The 18,224-nt window shown below is 33.5% G+C and overlaps 1 protein-coding gene across 6 annotated transcripts in view; it reads right to left on the reverse strand.

Moving 5' to 3' along the window:
• LOC106670926 (puratrophin-1-like) overlaps positions 1-18,224 on the reverse strand; it is a 463,198-nt gene that overhangs the window by 130,376 nt on the left and 314,598 nt on the right. For all 6 annotated transcript variants that reach the window (XM_014401935.2, XM_014401713.2, XM_024225911.1 and 3 more), the window contains exons 9-11: positions 14,149-14,265; positions 13,850-14,082; positions 11,162-11,300 (exon numbers count right to left, since the gene is read on the reverse strand). In XM_014401935.2, the coding sequence (XP_014257421.1) occupies positions 11,162-11,300; positions 13,850-14,082; positions 14,149-14,265 (489 nt within the window). The remainder of the gene's footprint in view (positions 1-11,161; positions 11,301-13,849; positions 14,083-14,148; positions 14,266-18,224) is intronic.

Raw genomic sequence — 18,224 nt, forward strand, 5'->3', positions numbered from 1 at the left:
CACAAGCAATCAAAATCATTAGGAAAGTACACCTCACTCTTTCAAGCTGAAATACCATCAATGCTTGTGTCTTAGAAAATCTTTGAAGAACCTTACAAAGAATTTACACTGGCAAAAAATTTTTACGGCATCGGATAGCCAAGCAGCTATTAAAGCATTAGTATATGAAAAAAATCACATGGATGATTCATGGGTATCAGGACACAAGAAAATTTGGGGTAACGAAAATAGTCCTTCCTTGGGACAACGAAACTAAACATAGAATCCTCAATCACAGAATGGCTCCAAAAAAGACAAAATTAGTGGATAAACTCTAGAGATGCTAGAAAATGTAAATCTATGCTAAACAAACCTCACCAACTCACTGCTACAGTTTGAGAAGGTTAAACACAGAGGATGATGGGACTATTTCCCGGTCACTGGCATCTCAGAAAACACCTACATAGCATGTATTCAATGATGACCCCATTTGTACATTATTCAATAAGAAGGAGAAAACAGCCACGCGAAGCAACCACTCAATGGAGACATAACCTAGGATACAAAGAAAACCCAGGGAATGGTAGCAACGACTTTCAATGACCTAGTGAATTTTGTTTTCTCCCTGAGCACTGCAGTGAGCTGTACAGCTTATTGTACTTTATCCCTGGCTCCATATTTTGGGGACTCGCAACACAAATGTGAACTTGAGCCCTCGTTGTACTGTTGTTCTTCCATCGAAGAAACTCATTTTTGAAGAGGGTTGGGACCAAATTCAGGGTCGCTGAGATCTGATCCCGCTCCTTCCATTGATGAGTGCCGTGTCAATTTCTTTCAATTGCGGCCACCGGTCCTCCTTAGGCGGTCAGAAAAGTCCAGAGGCGACGGTGGGGATCGAACCCACGACCGCGGGATCTACCAGCCGAGAGTCTGACGCTTTACCCACTCGGACACCGCGGCCCCCTTAAAAAAAGTTTAAATCGACAGACTAATAAGGAACTAGAAAAGTACAATAAGCCTTCAATGCTTGGGGAAAAAACTCCCTAGTATCCTACATCATCATCAAGGATAAATGAAAGCCAATTTAATCTTTGTTAAAGATCTAAACACAAATGAAGGGAGTTTTCCTTGATGCAGATGGTACAAAGCCATCACGAGAAGAGACCTCGTCCGTTTAGCTCCAGAAAACAAAATTCTAGGCGCTGGCCTAATTTTTTTCTTTTTTTTTACTCGGCATCTACGAGCATCATTGGTACCCCGCAAAAGGCTATTAATTACAGCCGATTGTCGGCCTTTTGATGTAAAAGTCGAATAATCCGATAATCAACGGTTTCTAGGAGAATCCAGAGTTTCTCTTGGAGAGGGAAGCTTCAGTGGTAATAAAAAAGAATAAATGAAGCGTCTTTAACTAAACTACAGCCCTCGAGCGGACAATAGTTCAATAAAATGCCCCTCAAAAACGAAAGCCAATTTCCATCCTTCTCGACTTTCATGCAAGACTTACCTTTAATAAGCCCGTTCATAGTAAACTCTGCTGGCGTTTTTATAATAATAAATTAATTTAAAACCACACAGTTTAATAGGAAATGTAGTCCTTTCATTCATTGTTCTTCACAAAGGCATGCTGAAGAAACGGGACACGCGAGAGAAACTTCGCTACAATCCAGCGGGGAACACACCCGACGCAACGCAACGCGACGTGATCCGAAACCACCCGACGTAAATCCAATGTCCAATTGTCCATAAGATGGAGTTACCCCATGCACATCTGCTCGATGCCACGCACCCAATTCTATGCAACAAGTTCCCCACTGTCCAGATTTTCGTCGAGTACGTCGAAAACAAAAGGACCGGACAATCATATTTTTATTTCAAACTATATGTATTTTTGTCGTTATGTTTATTACAACACGCTTATTTTAATGTAAACCATATTAAAACAGAGGAAANTGCGCTTGACCAACAGCTGTCAAACCCTAACAAAACGAGGCAAGCCGTCGGGTCACGCCGCGTTGCGTTGCGTCGCGTGTGTTCCCCGCTTAACCGTGGGGTAATTGATACAGAGAAATAAATAATTATTTAATCATTTTCTCAAGGTTTATAATTATACTTGCCGAAAGACATAAATGGGTTTTGAGTAATATAGTCAATATTCATCATTAGTTATTTTTCGTGACCAACTTTGAATTGAAAGTGAGTCTAAATGACTTTGAAGACGTTCAAAATAATTTCCTACATAAAAATACGTCACTTAATTAAAATTGTTTACGCCAACTGTAAAGTTACACTGTGCCCAGTCAACCCATGTTTCTAGCAGATGTTGCATCCCAGTTTATAAAAAGTAAACAAATCCCATTAAAAGTTGAATTTTCCCTGATGTCCCGGGGTCGCGCTCACCCATGAACGTGCTCCGCCCTCGGGCTGCGATAAAAGTTGACTTCATGGGGTTTTTATGCCGGTATTAATTTGGAACTTGACTTTAAAAGGAAAAATTAGAATTACTTTCAACTTGACATCTGTGACACCGTAAACTTTCCAATTCTTAGTGTCGTTTAACTAAAGACGTAATTATTTATTCAATAGACCTTTACGCCTTGGATATTATCCAGAAATGGGGAAACTATTCAAATAAAATGTTGGATTTCCTTCGCAGACCCGATAGCAACAACCTTTGTACGTCTTACTTTGAATAGATTGAAAAAATTGGGTTGAAGAAAATAATAAATTAGGTCAGTTCCAAGCGAGTTTTCGCAAAGGTTATAGCACGGTCGATAGCATGTTTAATCTGCTAAATATTGTAAAGATCAAAGAAGAAATAACACGTAAAAAACGTGTTGTTTGTTGATTTTAAATCCGCCTTGGAGTCTCCCGAAAGAAAAGCATTATTTTATAAATTGTTCAGTCTAGGTACATCAATGGAACAGATTCGAGTAATTGTAACAGGGGGATGACTCCCCACTCTGGACAGTCATATGACAGTATTTAAAATTAAGTAATGCAAATAGTACTAGTTGCTTTTATTACATTTTTTTTTAAATTCGTATATTATCATTTCACTGTTTCACTACAAAAGCTGAAATCCTACAGAAATTGACAACACCTGGATAAATTCCGACAACCACAGTCTCCAATTTCGCGAAAAATGCTGAGCACGTTGGTAGACCATTAAACGACCGAAAAACTTTCTTGGCGCTGACACAATTCTCAAGATTTTTTTTTAACCGTTGGACATCCAGGACTGAGAAGACATCAAGAAATCTGATACAACAAAAAAGACCAAAAAGTATTCGGGGTTATCAATTGAGAGTGAAATCTTCTGTCAACACATGTCTTGTAGTTAAAACTAGTACTAAGATATATGAAAAGAAAACATTCATTATGCAGTACATCAAAAGAAAACGCAAGATATTGAAGAAAAAATCCCTGGCCTCGCGGAGAGGCTCTTCGGCAGAGTAAACAAGCGATCGGAGTTCGTCTTGTAAAACAGGATCCCATTCTTCAAAAAGAGCGATTTCAACCTGTTCAACGCTTGTTAGTGGCGGAGAACGATGTCCAACCAGACTCTTTATCATGTCCCATGAGTGTTCTACGGAATTTATGACAGGAGATCCCTACATCCTCTAAGTAATGGGTGACAACACGAGCTACATGCGGTCGAGAATTATCATGACGTTTCCGATAAATGGAGCAGAAGAACCTCAATACCCCTCAGGCGGTCAAAACCTCCATTTTGTGATAATCAGTTCGGTACGTGCTTGGATTCCACCTCATCAAAACCATCTTTGAAAAGGGACTCAAGCATGGCACTTGTAGCTAAGCGTTTTCACAATGTCCCGGTCAGCAGAAAGAGATCCTTCCTTTTGTCTTCCTTTTGTTCAAGAGTCCAAGAATGATGCTATATTACGAATTGTAGCCTTTGTATTCGATGGTTCTCGGGTAGATCCTGATGCGGGATGTCCAGAGACTAGCCTAATCCAGAGACTCAGCCTCAAGCAATCTGATGACTGTTTTAGAACTTACTCGTTTGGATTTGACTAGCTATCAATGAAGCTGATAAATGACTATGCGGTGTGCGATGGATCGTCTATAGCCGTAGTACATAGCAGTCGACCAATCCTGGATCGAAACTCCCATTGGCCTTAAACCATAGACTTTCGAGGATGGTAGAGCGCAACATACACAATTGGGCTATGTAACGATCATTACGTTCGTCGGCCAGTTATTAATGTTGTTTTTACCTTTTTTGTCCACTATACATTTTTGTACCTAGTTATCATGGAAAATAAACAAATAAATAGAAGCGTTCGGTTTGACCTTGGAGTGAATTTTTTCTGTGTTAAGGATGATAAAGATATGAGATTACACGATTTCTCACAAATAAATTGGTACATTTTGGTCAACAGTTTCTGACCGAATGTTTTCAGAGATATACCGATCAAAATGTCCATATTTTATTATTACCAATGTTGCAGTATTATTAACTTTTGAAAAGGATAATGTTTACGTTCTGGAAAATTCGATCGATGAGGCGGTTTCGTAGATATTTTGTAACGAAAAATGGATTTGGAAAAATGTGAACGAGTGTAATTTTTCTATTAAACTAATGAACTAAAATTAATAAAAAGTTTTGTAAATTGCAAAAACGCTCAATTTCTGTTTTTTCCTTCACGTCGAATACTTCGTTATGGAGGAAACTAATATAAGATTTTGAAAATTTGTTAAAACGCTGAATTTCTGGTTTGTTTTCTTCAGGTCGAGTTTATTCTTCGTAATGGAGGAAACTAATATAAGATTTTGAAAATCTGTTAAAACGCTGAATTTATTTTGTTTTGTTTTTTCCTTCAAGTCGAGTTTAATTCTTCGAAATGGAGAAAACTAATATAAGATTTTGAAAATCTGTTAAAACGCTGAATTTCTTTTTTTTTTTTTCCTTCAAGTCGAGTTTAATTCTTCGTAATGGAGAAAACTAATATAAGATTTTGAAAATCTGTTAAAACGCTGAATTTCTTCTGTTTTTTTCCTTCAGGTCGAGTATAATTCTTCGTGATGGAGGAACTAATAAAAAGTTTTGCAAATTTTTTAAAACGCTGAATTTTTTTCTTTCTTCAGGTCGAGTACAATTCTTCGTGACGGAGGAACTAATAAAAAGTTTTGCAAATTTTTTAAAACGCTGAATTTCTGTTTTCTTTCCTTCAGGTCGAGTATAATTCTTCGTGATGGAGGAACTATTAAAAAGTTTTCAAACTGTTAAAATGCTGAATTTCTGTTTTTTTCCTTCATGTCGAGTCTAATTCTTCGTGATGGAGGAAACTATAAAAAGTTTTCAAACTATCTTAAAATGCTGATTTTCTGTTTTTCCCCCTTCAAGTCGAGTCCAATTCTTCGTGATGGATGATACTAGTAAAAAGTTTTTCCAATGTTCTAAAACGCTTTTTCACGACAGAAAACTAATTAAATTAACAATCGAGGAAAATGCTGAGTAAAAGAATGTCGAAATCGACTAGTTTTGCCTATGGCTTGTCTACTTTTGAAAACGGCTGACCTTTTCAATTTACTCAAACGACAAACTGTCAACATTTCAGGATAGTCAAACGTAGAAAGAGAGAAAGAAGTGGAAAGTCAGGATCGCATTGTCTGTTTATCAGCTTCACGACCTACATATAATCGGCGTGAACGAAATTAAGGAACAAACGAAATATTCTTTAGGATTCCACTTTGAACTCAATTAGTCAGAGAAACGTTCCTCCCATGAGAAATGGGCCAACGGAGAATTTTATACCGGCCCGATATAGAAAGTAAAACCGAATGGGATTTACAAACGAGCGCCTTCGGAATCCAAAGTAGACTCGACTTTAGCCAGAGAGGATAAGAAATATTAATGGTCCGCATTGGGTAATTTGTCTTAAAGAGTACCATGGGATGTAGTAATTTGCCACTAATAACTCAAAAAGAGTCTCTCACCCGTACAGTCCGACTCGTGGAAGGTAGCTTCTTCATGTTATGTTTTTCATCCTGTCATATCTGCCTGTCTTATGAAATATTTGACCATACATTCTAGTCAAATCATAAGAAGGCTTATCCAATTTGGCTTCAAATAAGATTTTTTCTCTAAAAGCCATCTATTGTGACAGCAAGCCAATATTGTTCAAAAAGAAATTCAGTATTTCAGATAATTCGCTTTTACAGGGAGAAGTTTCTTTTAATTAATCTGAACTATTAAATAGTACATTTTCTCCATTCAAATTTGTATCAGATTTAAGTTTGTGGTATTAGATGACGGCCTTTTTAAGATACCAATAGGTTATGCAGATGACCTAGTAGCAATCATAAAAATGAAATTCCATGTCACTCTGTCAAATCAAATGCAAAACGGCCTCAATATTGTAGGAAGATGGAGTTAAAAAATGGGTTTAAACATAAACTTTAAGAAAACATATCTCACACCAATTCACTAGTTTTCGTGGTCCGCTTGACAAATTAATATCTTTCCATTAATTAAGGTTTTTAGTTGAGATAAAATTCAGTGTCACGAGCGGGATTCGAACCCACGACCTTAGGCTAGATACGCTACTACTCTACCACTTGAGCTATTGTGTCTTCGCCGCTTTGAAAAATGGCAAAAAGGAGGGAAAATTCAAAAGGTGGGGTTCAGATGGGATGTTAGTGTCCGAGTGAATCGAAGTCACGATAGCTCAAATGGTACGAGTAGCGGCGTATCAGGCCGAAGGTCGTGGGTTCGAATCCCGCTCGTGACACTGACTTTTAATTGACTTAATTGAATGATATCTCACATCTTTTACAAGAAGAAGGAACAGAAATCTCAAAGCACCCACTATAAAAGATGAAATTACTTTCTCCAAAGAAATAAGTACCTAGGTATAACCCTTGACTGAAGGATCAAATGAAAAAACAATTAGCCAACGTTCTACATTAAGTCAAGTATCTGCTCAGCATTGATCAGAGATTATGCCGCAAAAATTGATAGATAAATACCAGGATGGTGTAGTGGTTATACACCACAACCGTCAGACTCCTAGTCACTTGGAGGATGATGGCCAGAAACACTACACATGCGCACTACAGCAATGGAAACCGCACCATGAAATATTTATGTCATAGTAACCAAAAGGTGGCTTTTGAGTGTGCAACAAACTCCTGAGATACAAGGAAATAAAGCCAAAACTCAGGAGAGGCCATCACAAATTTCTAGAAGAAATTAAAATAAATGAGACGGCTATAACGGACAAAATGAAAGGAAACAAACTTTGGTAAATCTTCAAAGCGGTCATAGATAATAAGATTTTGGATTTGATCATTTTTTAACTAAAAACCTGTTTAATCATTTTTTTCGTAATGATATATTGCTATAATTTATAACATGGAGAAAAAAGAAAAAGTCAAAGCCTGACTCTTCGCAGACTTCATTAGTAAAACGACCGCATGTCTCTACGGTCTAGAAAACATAATTACATTAAATTTTACGTTAGCCATTTGAAATCATATAATAGGAAGACGTTTCTTTCTCTTTTAACACACGCGTTGTGCTTCCATGTTCTACTTTGGTCAAATCGAGGTTAAAACGATAATTTATCCTATACCTATTAACTTACCAATAAATTATTTATGTAACTTTGTCTGTTTAGAATCAATCTATGTGTATTAATTGAGATGAACCGGACCAAAGACCAAAAAACCATAAGAATGAAAATCAGGGCACATTGAAAATAGAGCGTCCGACTTGTATTTTCTCACACCGCATATAAATATGTAAAAAAAATAATAAACCAAGAAAATCAGACCCAAAGTGACTTAATTCAACTACAGGAAAAAGGATGCCAAATGATGATGACTGTTATTATTTGAAAGAAAATGATAGCAGCAAGGCGTTGAAATTAGAAATAAATAAAAGGCAGCCTAATTTCAAATTATCTTAAGAATATTCTTTGCCACTTTAATAAGAGATATTTACAAAAAAAGAAAATATAACGAGAAAAATTTAAGTTTATGGCAAAAGCAGTACACCTATAAAAATAATAACAAAAGGGTTAAACCATAAAAGTCGATGGTTTATTTTTTTTTTAAATTTCCGTTTATTTAAACATGTTCCATTTTGATTATATGTGTTTGTTAATAATATTATAAAATAATAATATAATAAACTAATACTGGAAGTCAAGATAGCTCAAGTGGTTAGAGCAGCGGCGTATTTAGCCGAAGGTCGTGGGTTCGAATCCCGCTTGCGACACTGACTTTTCATCTCAACCAAGAACTTACATAAAAAGAATAATTAACTGAAAGAAGTAATTTGGTCAATAGACTACTAAACATAATGGAATTATAAAATATAGTTGACTAAATAATTAACGAAAATTGATTTGCATATTTTACATTAATTTTACACACATTCTCAACACGACACGTAAGAATGGCACAATTACACAGAAAACAAACACTGAGTGAGTACAAATACTTTGATTGAAGATTAAAAATATTTTTTGCATTGTATAAATTCACTTTTTCCCACATCCTACATGTATTTGTTAAATGTAAACACTGTTTGTAAATCCCAGGCCCTGAAGATGATCTCAATAAAGATCGAAACGTTGCCACGATAAAGAATATGTACATCATACCAGACCGCATCTCACGATTTCTGAATAATTAATTTTACATGGCAAAAAGGAGGGAAAATTCAAGAGGTGAAGTTAGATGGGAAGTTGATGTCCGAGCGGATCGAAGACACGACAGCTCAAGTGATAGAGTAGCGGCGTACCTAGCCGAAGGTCGTGGGTTCGAATCCCGCTCGTCACACTGACTTTTTTTATCTCAACCGCTCTTTGTAGTAGCGTACTCTTTTTCATCTTAACCAATACCTTTCACAAATATCAATTAACTGAAAAATGTTAATTGGTCAATCGGACCACGAACTGTAATGGACTTTACATTAGGTTTATAAGAGCTGAAAATGTAATAAAAACCTTTTATACATAACTAATTTTAAATAATAATTTGATATTTACAAGCTTTACAATAAAAAATTTACGTTACACCAAATTTTCCGTTTTAACACATATAATAAATTTTATTTGGTTTTAGAATTTTTTTGGTTACTGATAAACTTTGATAGCTTTTAATATATTTTTATTGCAATCTACATAAAAATTGACGTAAAATGATATATTAACATAGTGGTTTTGATTAAGTATAATGGCGAAATAAAAATATTAAAAAACGGAAAATTTCAAATTTTTTTGGGGCTAAAACTGAGCTTATTGACAAGAAGTGGTGAATACGAGACCGATATTTTGGAGTGTAAAATCACCAAAAATATTTTGGCCCAAATCCGCGACCCAATCAACCCGGTCGTCCCCTTGTTAGTTGGTTTGGAGGCTGTGCGGAAATTCAAAACGATAACATCCTATTAAGCAAATGAAATTTTCCCAAGTCAAATTATTCATTAGCTCTAGCATGTCCCCTGTCGTGTTTCGGCAAATTAAAACCCCTCGAGGTGGATAACACGAACAATGGGCTCAATTAAACGATATATGATTCAACATTCAAGTTAACCTTGTATTTTACAGGAAGCTATCGACATTTTGTAAAGTCCTGTTGTCAATTTTATTAAGTATCGCTTACCCGTTCCTCTTAAAATGAGTCTATTTAGATTTTTTATGAACGTGGGATCCAATCGGTTAAGATATTGTCTTGACATGGGTAAAAATATTCATAGCGACATGAAATCATGCTATTCTGTCAAGAGGAATAACAGTGATACCTCTATACGCCTCGGCCCTTCACGGGGAGCGAGTAGGCAGGCACCCAACATAAAGACAGTCGTTGAGCAAGAAATATGGATTTTTAAGAGAAATACAAAGTAAATATTGTAAACATTATATATAATGTGTGGTAATTAGTGACCGTTAACCGATATTTATTTAGAAATCGTGAGATGCGGTCTGGTGTGATGTATGTTTCAGAAAACCATTTTCTTTATCGTGCCAACATTTCGATCTTTATTGAGATCATCTTCAGGGCCTGGGATTCACAAACATTGTTTACATGTAACAATTACATACATCTAAAATGTAATTGTTATATGTAAACAATGTTTGTAAATCCCAGGTCCTGAAGATGATCTCAATAAAGATCGAAACGTTGGCACGATAAAGAAAATGTTTTTCTGAAACCTACATCACACCAGACAGCATGTCAAGATTTCTAAATAAATATTATATGTAATTATTGTGTAGACCTACAGTGTATATTTGTTTGTTTGAGTGAATAGTAAGCGAAATATATTTTATTCCATCAAAGTACGATAGAAAAAAAAAAAAATCGACACCTCAAACATCCGTTTAGTCCGTAAATCCGTTAAGTCCGAATTGATAGGGATCCATGTTCGAATCCGTCAAATAATGCAAAATTAAACAGTAAAACACATCAGAACATGCCACGTACGTGCTCGTTCAAAAATGTACGATTTAAAAAAAATTAAGTTTTAAAAAAGCAGGACTCGGGGAATAATTTAAATCTTTATCATCATCTTTATTTTACACATCCAAGACAAATTTCACAAAATAAGGTCTACTTTTACATAAATACTCGACACCCTTTAGATTCTGAGTCCAAAAATTGTGTTTTTTTAGTTACAAAGTTTTCACATTGAGCTTTTTCTATTACAGCTGAACGCAATTAACAGAAAAATCCTGCTCATGTTTTCAATATCAAACCTTTGAACATCTGACATGTGTTTATTTCATATTAGAATATTCATTTCTACTGAGAGGCAGTTTAATAACTAAAGATCACGTTTAGAAAAAAAAGATCGCTTCGCTGCGGCCCAACAGTAGAAATATAAAAGGTACTAAATGGAAAAAAAACACATACACAAAAACAATAATCCCGAGGGTTGCTCATCACATTAAATCCAAACGTGGGAAGGTGAAGGTAAGTTGATTGATGTGAGGGCGTGAACAAAGTGAACTGCCTTCTACTTAGTGCTTAGTGAAAGTTCAAAATGGAACCGTGTCGTTCGTCAATGGTATGCATACGGCGTAAACCGACTTGTGACAAATCGTTGGAAATATATCACACTTGATCCACGCTGGTAATACTAGGATATTAATCGCGTTTTTCTTTGACGTCTTGTTCGGTAGATTTGTGAGTGGAGATAAATAAATACCTGTTCAGTTTCCGATTCCAAAGCCTTGATCCTTGCGATGTCTTTCAATTTGGCACGACGCTTTTCAGACAGTTCTTCTATTTTGTCTGCCGTTCCGATAACCTCGTTGTAAAGGCTTTCCAGAGCTTCCAGACCGCTTCTATAAAAAAATAAAATAAATTCTATTAAAATTGTAGTACTTAGAAGTTTAAGAGGATGGGTAAATTTTTTTACGTTGCAATTCGATATCTTACACATTTCAATTTTTCAATTCATAGATTTTAGACACAAACATGATTATGCTCAGGTTAAAGATTAATTTATTAATTCTGGTACAAACTTACCTCTAAGTATTTAAATAATATTTCCTTTTAACCAATTTACTTAACTTCACATTAAACATTGTGTATTTCATATTAATTTTTTAAATTGTAAATTAAGGTTTTTTAACTTCAAATGAAATATTTTACTTTCAAACTAATCATTATTAATTAAAATTAAAAAGGGTTTATTCGAAATTTAAAAAAAGTTAATTTGAAGTTAAAAACGGTTAAGTTGAAATTGAAAAAAGTGACATTAAAAAAGATAAATTTGAAGTTGAAAGGGTTCATTTTTCGTTAAAAAAAGGCTAAATTGAAAGTTATTCGAAGCTAAAAAAAGATTTATGTGAAGTTGAAACGATTAATTTGAAGTCGAAAAGGGTTCGCTTGAAATTTAAAAAAGTTAATTTGAATTTAAAAAGGATTAATTTGAAATTGAAAGGGTTCATTTTTCGTTTAAAAAACGCTTCATTTAAAGTTATTTGACGTTAAAAAAAGATTTATTTGCAGTTGAAAAAGTTAGTTTGAAGTTGAAAAGGGTCCCTTGAAATTTAAAAAAGTTAATTTGAATTTAAAAAGGATAAATTTAAATTTGATTTCTTCATCATTCAAGTTAATTTTTAGTTAACAAGCGTTCATTTGAAGAAATAAGTTGAAGTTAAAAATGGTTAATTGGAGTTTAAAAAAACTTTTTGAAATTACAAAAAGTTAATTTTAAGTTAAAAAATGCAGTTAACAGGGTTAATTTGGAGTTGGTTAATTGGAGGTTACAAAGAGTTATTTTGAATTGGAAAGGGTCAATTTTTAGTTGCAAAAAAGGTTCGTTTGAAATTAAAAAAAGTTAATTTAAAGTTATTTGAAATAAACAAGGTTTATTTTAAATTGAAACGGTTAAGTTGAAGTTATAAATGGTTCACTTGAAATTTAAGAAAGTTAATTTGAATTTAAAAATGTTAAATTTTAAGTTGATTCAAGTTCATTTTTAGTTAACAAGTTTCATTTGAAGAAATAGTTTAGTTGAAATTTAAAAAAAAATTAATTTGAGTTCTAAAATGTTTTTTGAAATTAAAAACGGTTAATTTGAAAATAAAAAAGTTCAGTTAAAAAGGGTTAATTTGTAGTTAAAATGGTTAATTGGATGTTACAATGGGTTAATTAGGAAAGGGCCCATTTTTAGTTTAAAAAAGGGTTCATTTGAGTTTTAAAAAGTTATTTGAAATTAAAAACGGTTAATTTGAAGTTCAAAAAGTCCAGTTAAAACGGTTAATTTGTAGTTAAAATGGTTAATTGTATGTTACAATGGGTTAATTAGGAAAGGGCCCATTTTTAGTTTAAAAAAAGATTCATTTGAGTTTTAAAATGTTTTTTTAAATTAAAACGGTTAATTTGAAGTTCAAAAAGTCCAGTTAAAACGGTTAATTTGTAGTTAAAATAGTTAATTGGATGTTACAATGGGTTAGTTTGCATTTGAAAGGGTAGATTTTTAGTTGAAAAAAAATGTTCATTTGTAGTTAAAAGGTTAGATTTGATGTTAAAAACGGTTAATTTGAAATTAAAAAGTTGTAGTTAAAAAGGGTTAATTTGTAGTTAAAATGGTGAATTGGATGTTGCTATGGGTTAATTAGGAAAGGGTCAATTTTTATTTTTAAAAAAGGTTTGATTTGACGTTAAAAAAGCTTCATTTGAAATTAAAAACGGTTATTTGGATGTTACAATGGGTTAATTTGATTTTCAAAGGTCCATTTTTAGTTGAAAAAAGGTTCATTTTTAAGGTTTGATTTGATGTTAAAAACGGTTAATTTGAAATTAAAAAGGGTTAATTCGTAGTTAAAATGGTTAATTGGATGTTACAATGGGTTAGTTTGAATTTGAAAGGTACATTTTTAGTTAAAAAAAGATTCATTTGAAGTTAAAAGGTTTGATTTGTTGTTATAAAAGCTTAATTTGAAATTGAAAACGGTTAATTCTACGTTTAAAAGGGTGAATTTGATGGATAAAGCTATATTTAAAAAGTCCAGATGAGGATATGTTATTTAAATATGTATTTAGAGGCAAGTTTGTACCATGCCTAATCGTCATCATATTGTGTATGTAGTGCGAGCCATATTCTTTTTTTTTTTAAGTTAAGACAGGGACGAAAAAATCGTGCGTATAATTTTAAAGATTAGTGTTTAAAAATGATGAAATATTTACAAATATTTGAAAAAAAATGTGTAAATTGACTGCAAAAATATTCAAGGATGATCTGATTCGACTTGGAGCATGAGGAAAATTGAAGCGATTAAATTAAACATCCTTTAGCAGGAAGTGGTCATGAACATCATGAAGGAAAGGTATGATTGTATACTGTATACGGTGTTTTTAGCCGTAATCAATTTTGTGAAATTACCTGACGTCCTCACTGGCCGGGAGCCAAAGAGCCCTTTGCCTGAGAGCTTCCAGGACGGCGGGACCTCTCGTCCTCAGCCTGTTGAGGTCCGGGTCCGTGACCGCCCTGGCGAGGTTCCTCGCCTCCTGAACAGCCTGCATCCTCGTCAACTCGCCGGTCGACGGGAGATCCGCCATCACCTGGACCATCCTCCGCCCGTTTTCGGTGCACTTCTCTTTTAAGTCTTCGTACTCCTAAAAACGCAGGAACGTGAAAGTTGGATTTTTATAATATTTTCTAATAAGTCGATGTGGACTCACTCTAAAAAACTCGCACCACTCGATGTGGTCGTGGCTCACGTCGCCCCCGCACGTCGTCGGAATCTGGTCCGCCGGCAGGAACTCCTCCAAAGAACTTTTGCTATTCACAACTGTGTACTGGAAGAAAAAGAAACGTCAATTTTATAATTGGAAAATCATGACGGGGAGGAGTCTTCGAAATTAGTAAATTGGACACTCGAGAGCATAATGAAAAAGACGAAAGCGACTCTCAAGAAGAAAGGTGTGCTCGACTGCGTGATTTCCGTTCCGATCCACTCGGCCTTTCGGGGAGGACTTCAGAACAAGAGATGAATCAGAAAGAAATGTGAAGAAAAGTCGAAATAAGATTTGATTGAATTCCGGGGGAGGATAAACGCGTCGGAGTCAGAATGACAGAAGGAAAAATAGACAAAGCACCTCTCTCTTCTAGACATCGTCTTTCCAATCCGAAAAATAGGACAACAAAGAGAAATATAAGCTGTCTAGCCCAAAATATTTTCCGGATTTAATATCACAGAAAGAAACATATAGAGATGATCAAAAATGCGAAGAACATTGTAGTTTATAAAACAGGCAATAATAGAAAGCAAATCTTTCAGGAATAATATTTCAAAGCACTAGAAAAAGCTTATTAGCACTATTAGTATTACTATTCATAATAATTACTCCGTTATTATTCTATTATTATTTTAACTATTCCACCAACCATTTCTGGAATGCTTTCGAGAAAATACACGGCCCCTCCTCATTCATATTTGGGAGATTTTAATATACTCTAGATTTTAACAAGTAACACATTTCACGCAGAACAGATAATAATAATAATAGTATTTTTATCTCCTGGATATCTGGGTAAAGTATCCGGTCAAATAACAGGGTATGACAACCCTTCGGTCTAGTGAAACAATATTTTTCATTAATGTATTACATGTATTACATAAATATATACCAATTAATACTTTTTTAAACTTATTGTAGCTTTTTTTAGTCAAAATAATTATTTTTAATTTCAAATAAACTCTTTCTGCCTTTAAATTAACCCTTTTTAATTTCAAATTAACCTTTTTTCTTCAAATTAATCCTTTTTCAATTCAAATTAACCTTTTTTAACTTCTAATTAATCTTTTTAATGTCAAACTCATATATTTTATTTCGAACTAACCCTATTTGACTTCAAATTAAGCCTTTTTAAATTTAAATTAACCTTTTTGAAAGTTCTAATTAATCTAACTTTTTTATTCACATTGACATTTTTAGCTTTCAATTAACCCTTTTTAATTTAAAATGAATCTATTTTACTTCAAACCAACCCTCTTTGAATTCAAATTAAGACTTTTTAACTCCAAATTAACTTTTATTCACATTAACATTTTTAGCTTTAAATGAACCCTTTTTAATTTCAAAATGAATCTATTTTATTTCAAACCAAGCCTATTTGAATTCAATTAAGCCTTTTCAATTCAAATTACCTTTTAATTCACATTAACATTTGTAGCTTTAAATTAACCCTTTTTAATTTCAATGAATCGTTTTATTTCAAACCAGCCCTCTTTGACATCAAATTAAACCTTTTTAACTGCAAATTAACTTTTTATTCACAGTAAAATTTTTAGTTTTAAATTAACCTTTTTCATTTCAAAATGAATCTATTTTATTTCAAACCTCTTTGACATCAAATTAAGCTTTTTTTAACTTCAAATTAACTTTTTATTCACATTAACATTTTTATCTTTATATTAACCCTTTTTAATTTCAAATGAATCTATTTTATTTCAAACCAACCCTCTTTGACATCAAATTAAGCCTTTTTAATTTCCAATTAACTTTTACTCAAATTAACATTTTAGCTTCAAATTAAAACTTTTTAATTTCAAATTAACCCTTTCTATAAAACATTAAAACAATAAGAATTAGAATGAAATACAAAAAATAAAAATAAAATTCTTATGTGCCCTATTTCCGTTCAAACATAAAATATTTGGTACGTAAAGCGCGTAGTTCATATTTATAATAAAATGTCGAATTAATACAAGATTCATTGTTTTTATGTTTAATTTTATGTGACTATCAATTTTAATTTTTGTGTGGTATTTTTTATGTTAAATAATTATCAAATTAAAGAAGAACCATTTCTTTTAAAAAATCAAATAATTTTAGCAAATTATTAATTCTAAGTGTAATTAATTTGCATATGGTCGGATAAGCGTCCACATATTTTATTATGTTTAAACAAATATTCGAAAATATATAGGAACTGTTTTTTTTTAAACTTTCAATTAACATTTTTTAATGTCAAATTAACGATTTTAATCTTAAATTAACCCGTTCTTTAAATCAATAAATCAAACTGTACATTTGAGAAAATGCATAACATAGTTGGACTCTTAAAAAAATTAATTAAATATAAAAATAACATTCTTTTTTTGTTTTGAGAAATGTAGAAATCTTTTTGAAGAAAATCTCAAATTAAAAGAGGACTCGTTTGTTGTCAAATTTAATTTGATATAATTTTCAATTATAATTATATTCTATTTTCAAATGGACTTCTAAAAGGTCAATTATTTTATATTTAATTGTTGTCAAATGAAGACATTTTAATTTACGTGCTTACATTTCTAATCATCTAGGTTTTTTTAAAAAGGGCTAATTTAAAATTAAAAAGATTAATTTGACGGAAAAAAGTTATATTTGTAAATAGACCTTACCAACATGTATAATATGAAATATACAACACTACACTTATATTGTAAATGGTAAATAAGAAGGTAAATAAAACAAGCTTTTAAACGCGCACCTACTCAAGCGTTTTAGGTAAGAAATTAATTTTTTGGCTCTTCGGGCAATACAATGTTTCACAGTACCTAGTATTTTAAATTTTAATCACGTTACTAACATCAAAACAGTGGCAACTAATATTGAACATTGATTCTATGTAAATCGATTGATGATTTACAAGCCACCCATTTCGAGAAATATGTATGAACTTGACTATACAATTTTTTGTAATATGTTATCTTTTGGGGATCTTACAGTTGTTACAATGTTTATAGACAACTGTATAAACAGATAAGCCTAAAACTGATTATTTATATTTTATAACCGTCTATAAAACTGGGTTGTAGTGAATGTTTATCCAACACGAGCTTTACAGCCTAGTACGCTTATCAAGCTCTGCGAGTCGGCATTTACGTCGCCGAGTCTGTAAGTGCCCCGTTATTATACTTTGAATGACATATCCTTCTTCCAATTTGTTTTGCGACTCTGCTATTACCGTTTGCCAAACGGGAGATTGCCGTACGCCTAATGAGGATGGATCGACTGCAATTAGGGGGTTGGCCGGGTTAAGAAGATGGTAATAGGCGCGTTTGCCGGGCCTAAGGGTGGTTTTCACTTTCTCTGCATTCGATGTCCAAACGTACGAAAGTCCGGGACAAACGCCGCGAGACGTGACCGCCTTGGGCTGAATTAGATGTGAGAACAGACGGTACTTACAGAATCCTCGGTGTCAGGAGAAACCGTACAATGATAGATTCAAACACCTCCCCAACACACATACACTTTCGGCCACATCGAAACGGGCAAACATTAAAGGTAAAATACGACATTAATCATACACTACCAGCATTTTTGTCCGATTTCTGATACAATGGCACAACTCAACGTTTCGTTTTCTAACAGCGACCTGCTTGTTTTCCATGCGTACGTATTAATTATTCGATTCAGACATAATTCGCGAATTTTTGCCTTTGTCGCTTTCACATCGTGAAAAGTTTCGGTTCTGCGGCCCAGAGACTATAAATAAGAAAAGCTCTGAGAATCCTTAAAATCTTTCTGACTTCGCGAAGCTCTACATTCTCAATATTTCATCCGGCAAACAAGACAAATCCCGTTCAGTAATAATTAAAATTTGGATCGCAAAGTTAATAACGACGGGGATTTCAGTTATTGTACGATATTGCCTAAACCTTCGGTAGAGACCGGCAAGGCGATTTCCGCCTTGACGCCTCCTTTCATTCACGCCAATAAATACCCTCACACACAGTAAAACTCACTATCTTAATTAGCCTAACTGTTTC

This window comes from Cimex lectularius, unplaced genomic scaffold (assembly GCF_000648675.2).
Source record: "Cimex lectularius strain Harlan isolate CLEC.00 unplaced genomic scaffold, Clec_2.1 scaffold23, whole genome shotgun sequence".
In the NCBI taxonomy this organism is placed as follows: domain Eukaryota; kingdom Metazoa; phylum Arthropoda; class Insecta; order Hemiptera; family Cimicidae; genus Cimex; species Cimex lectularius.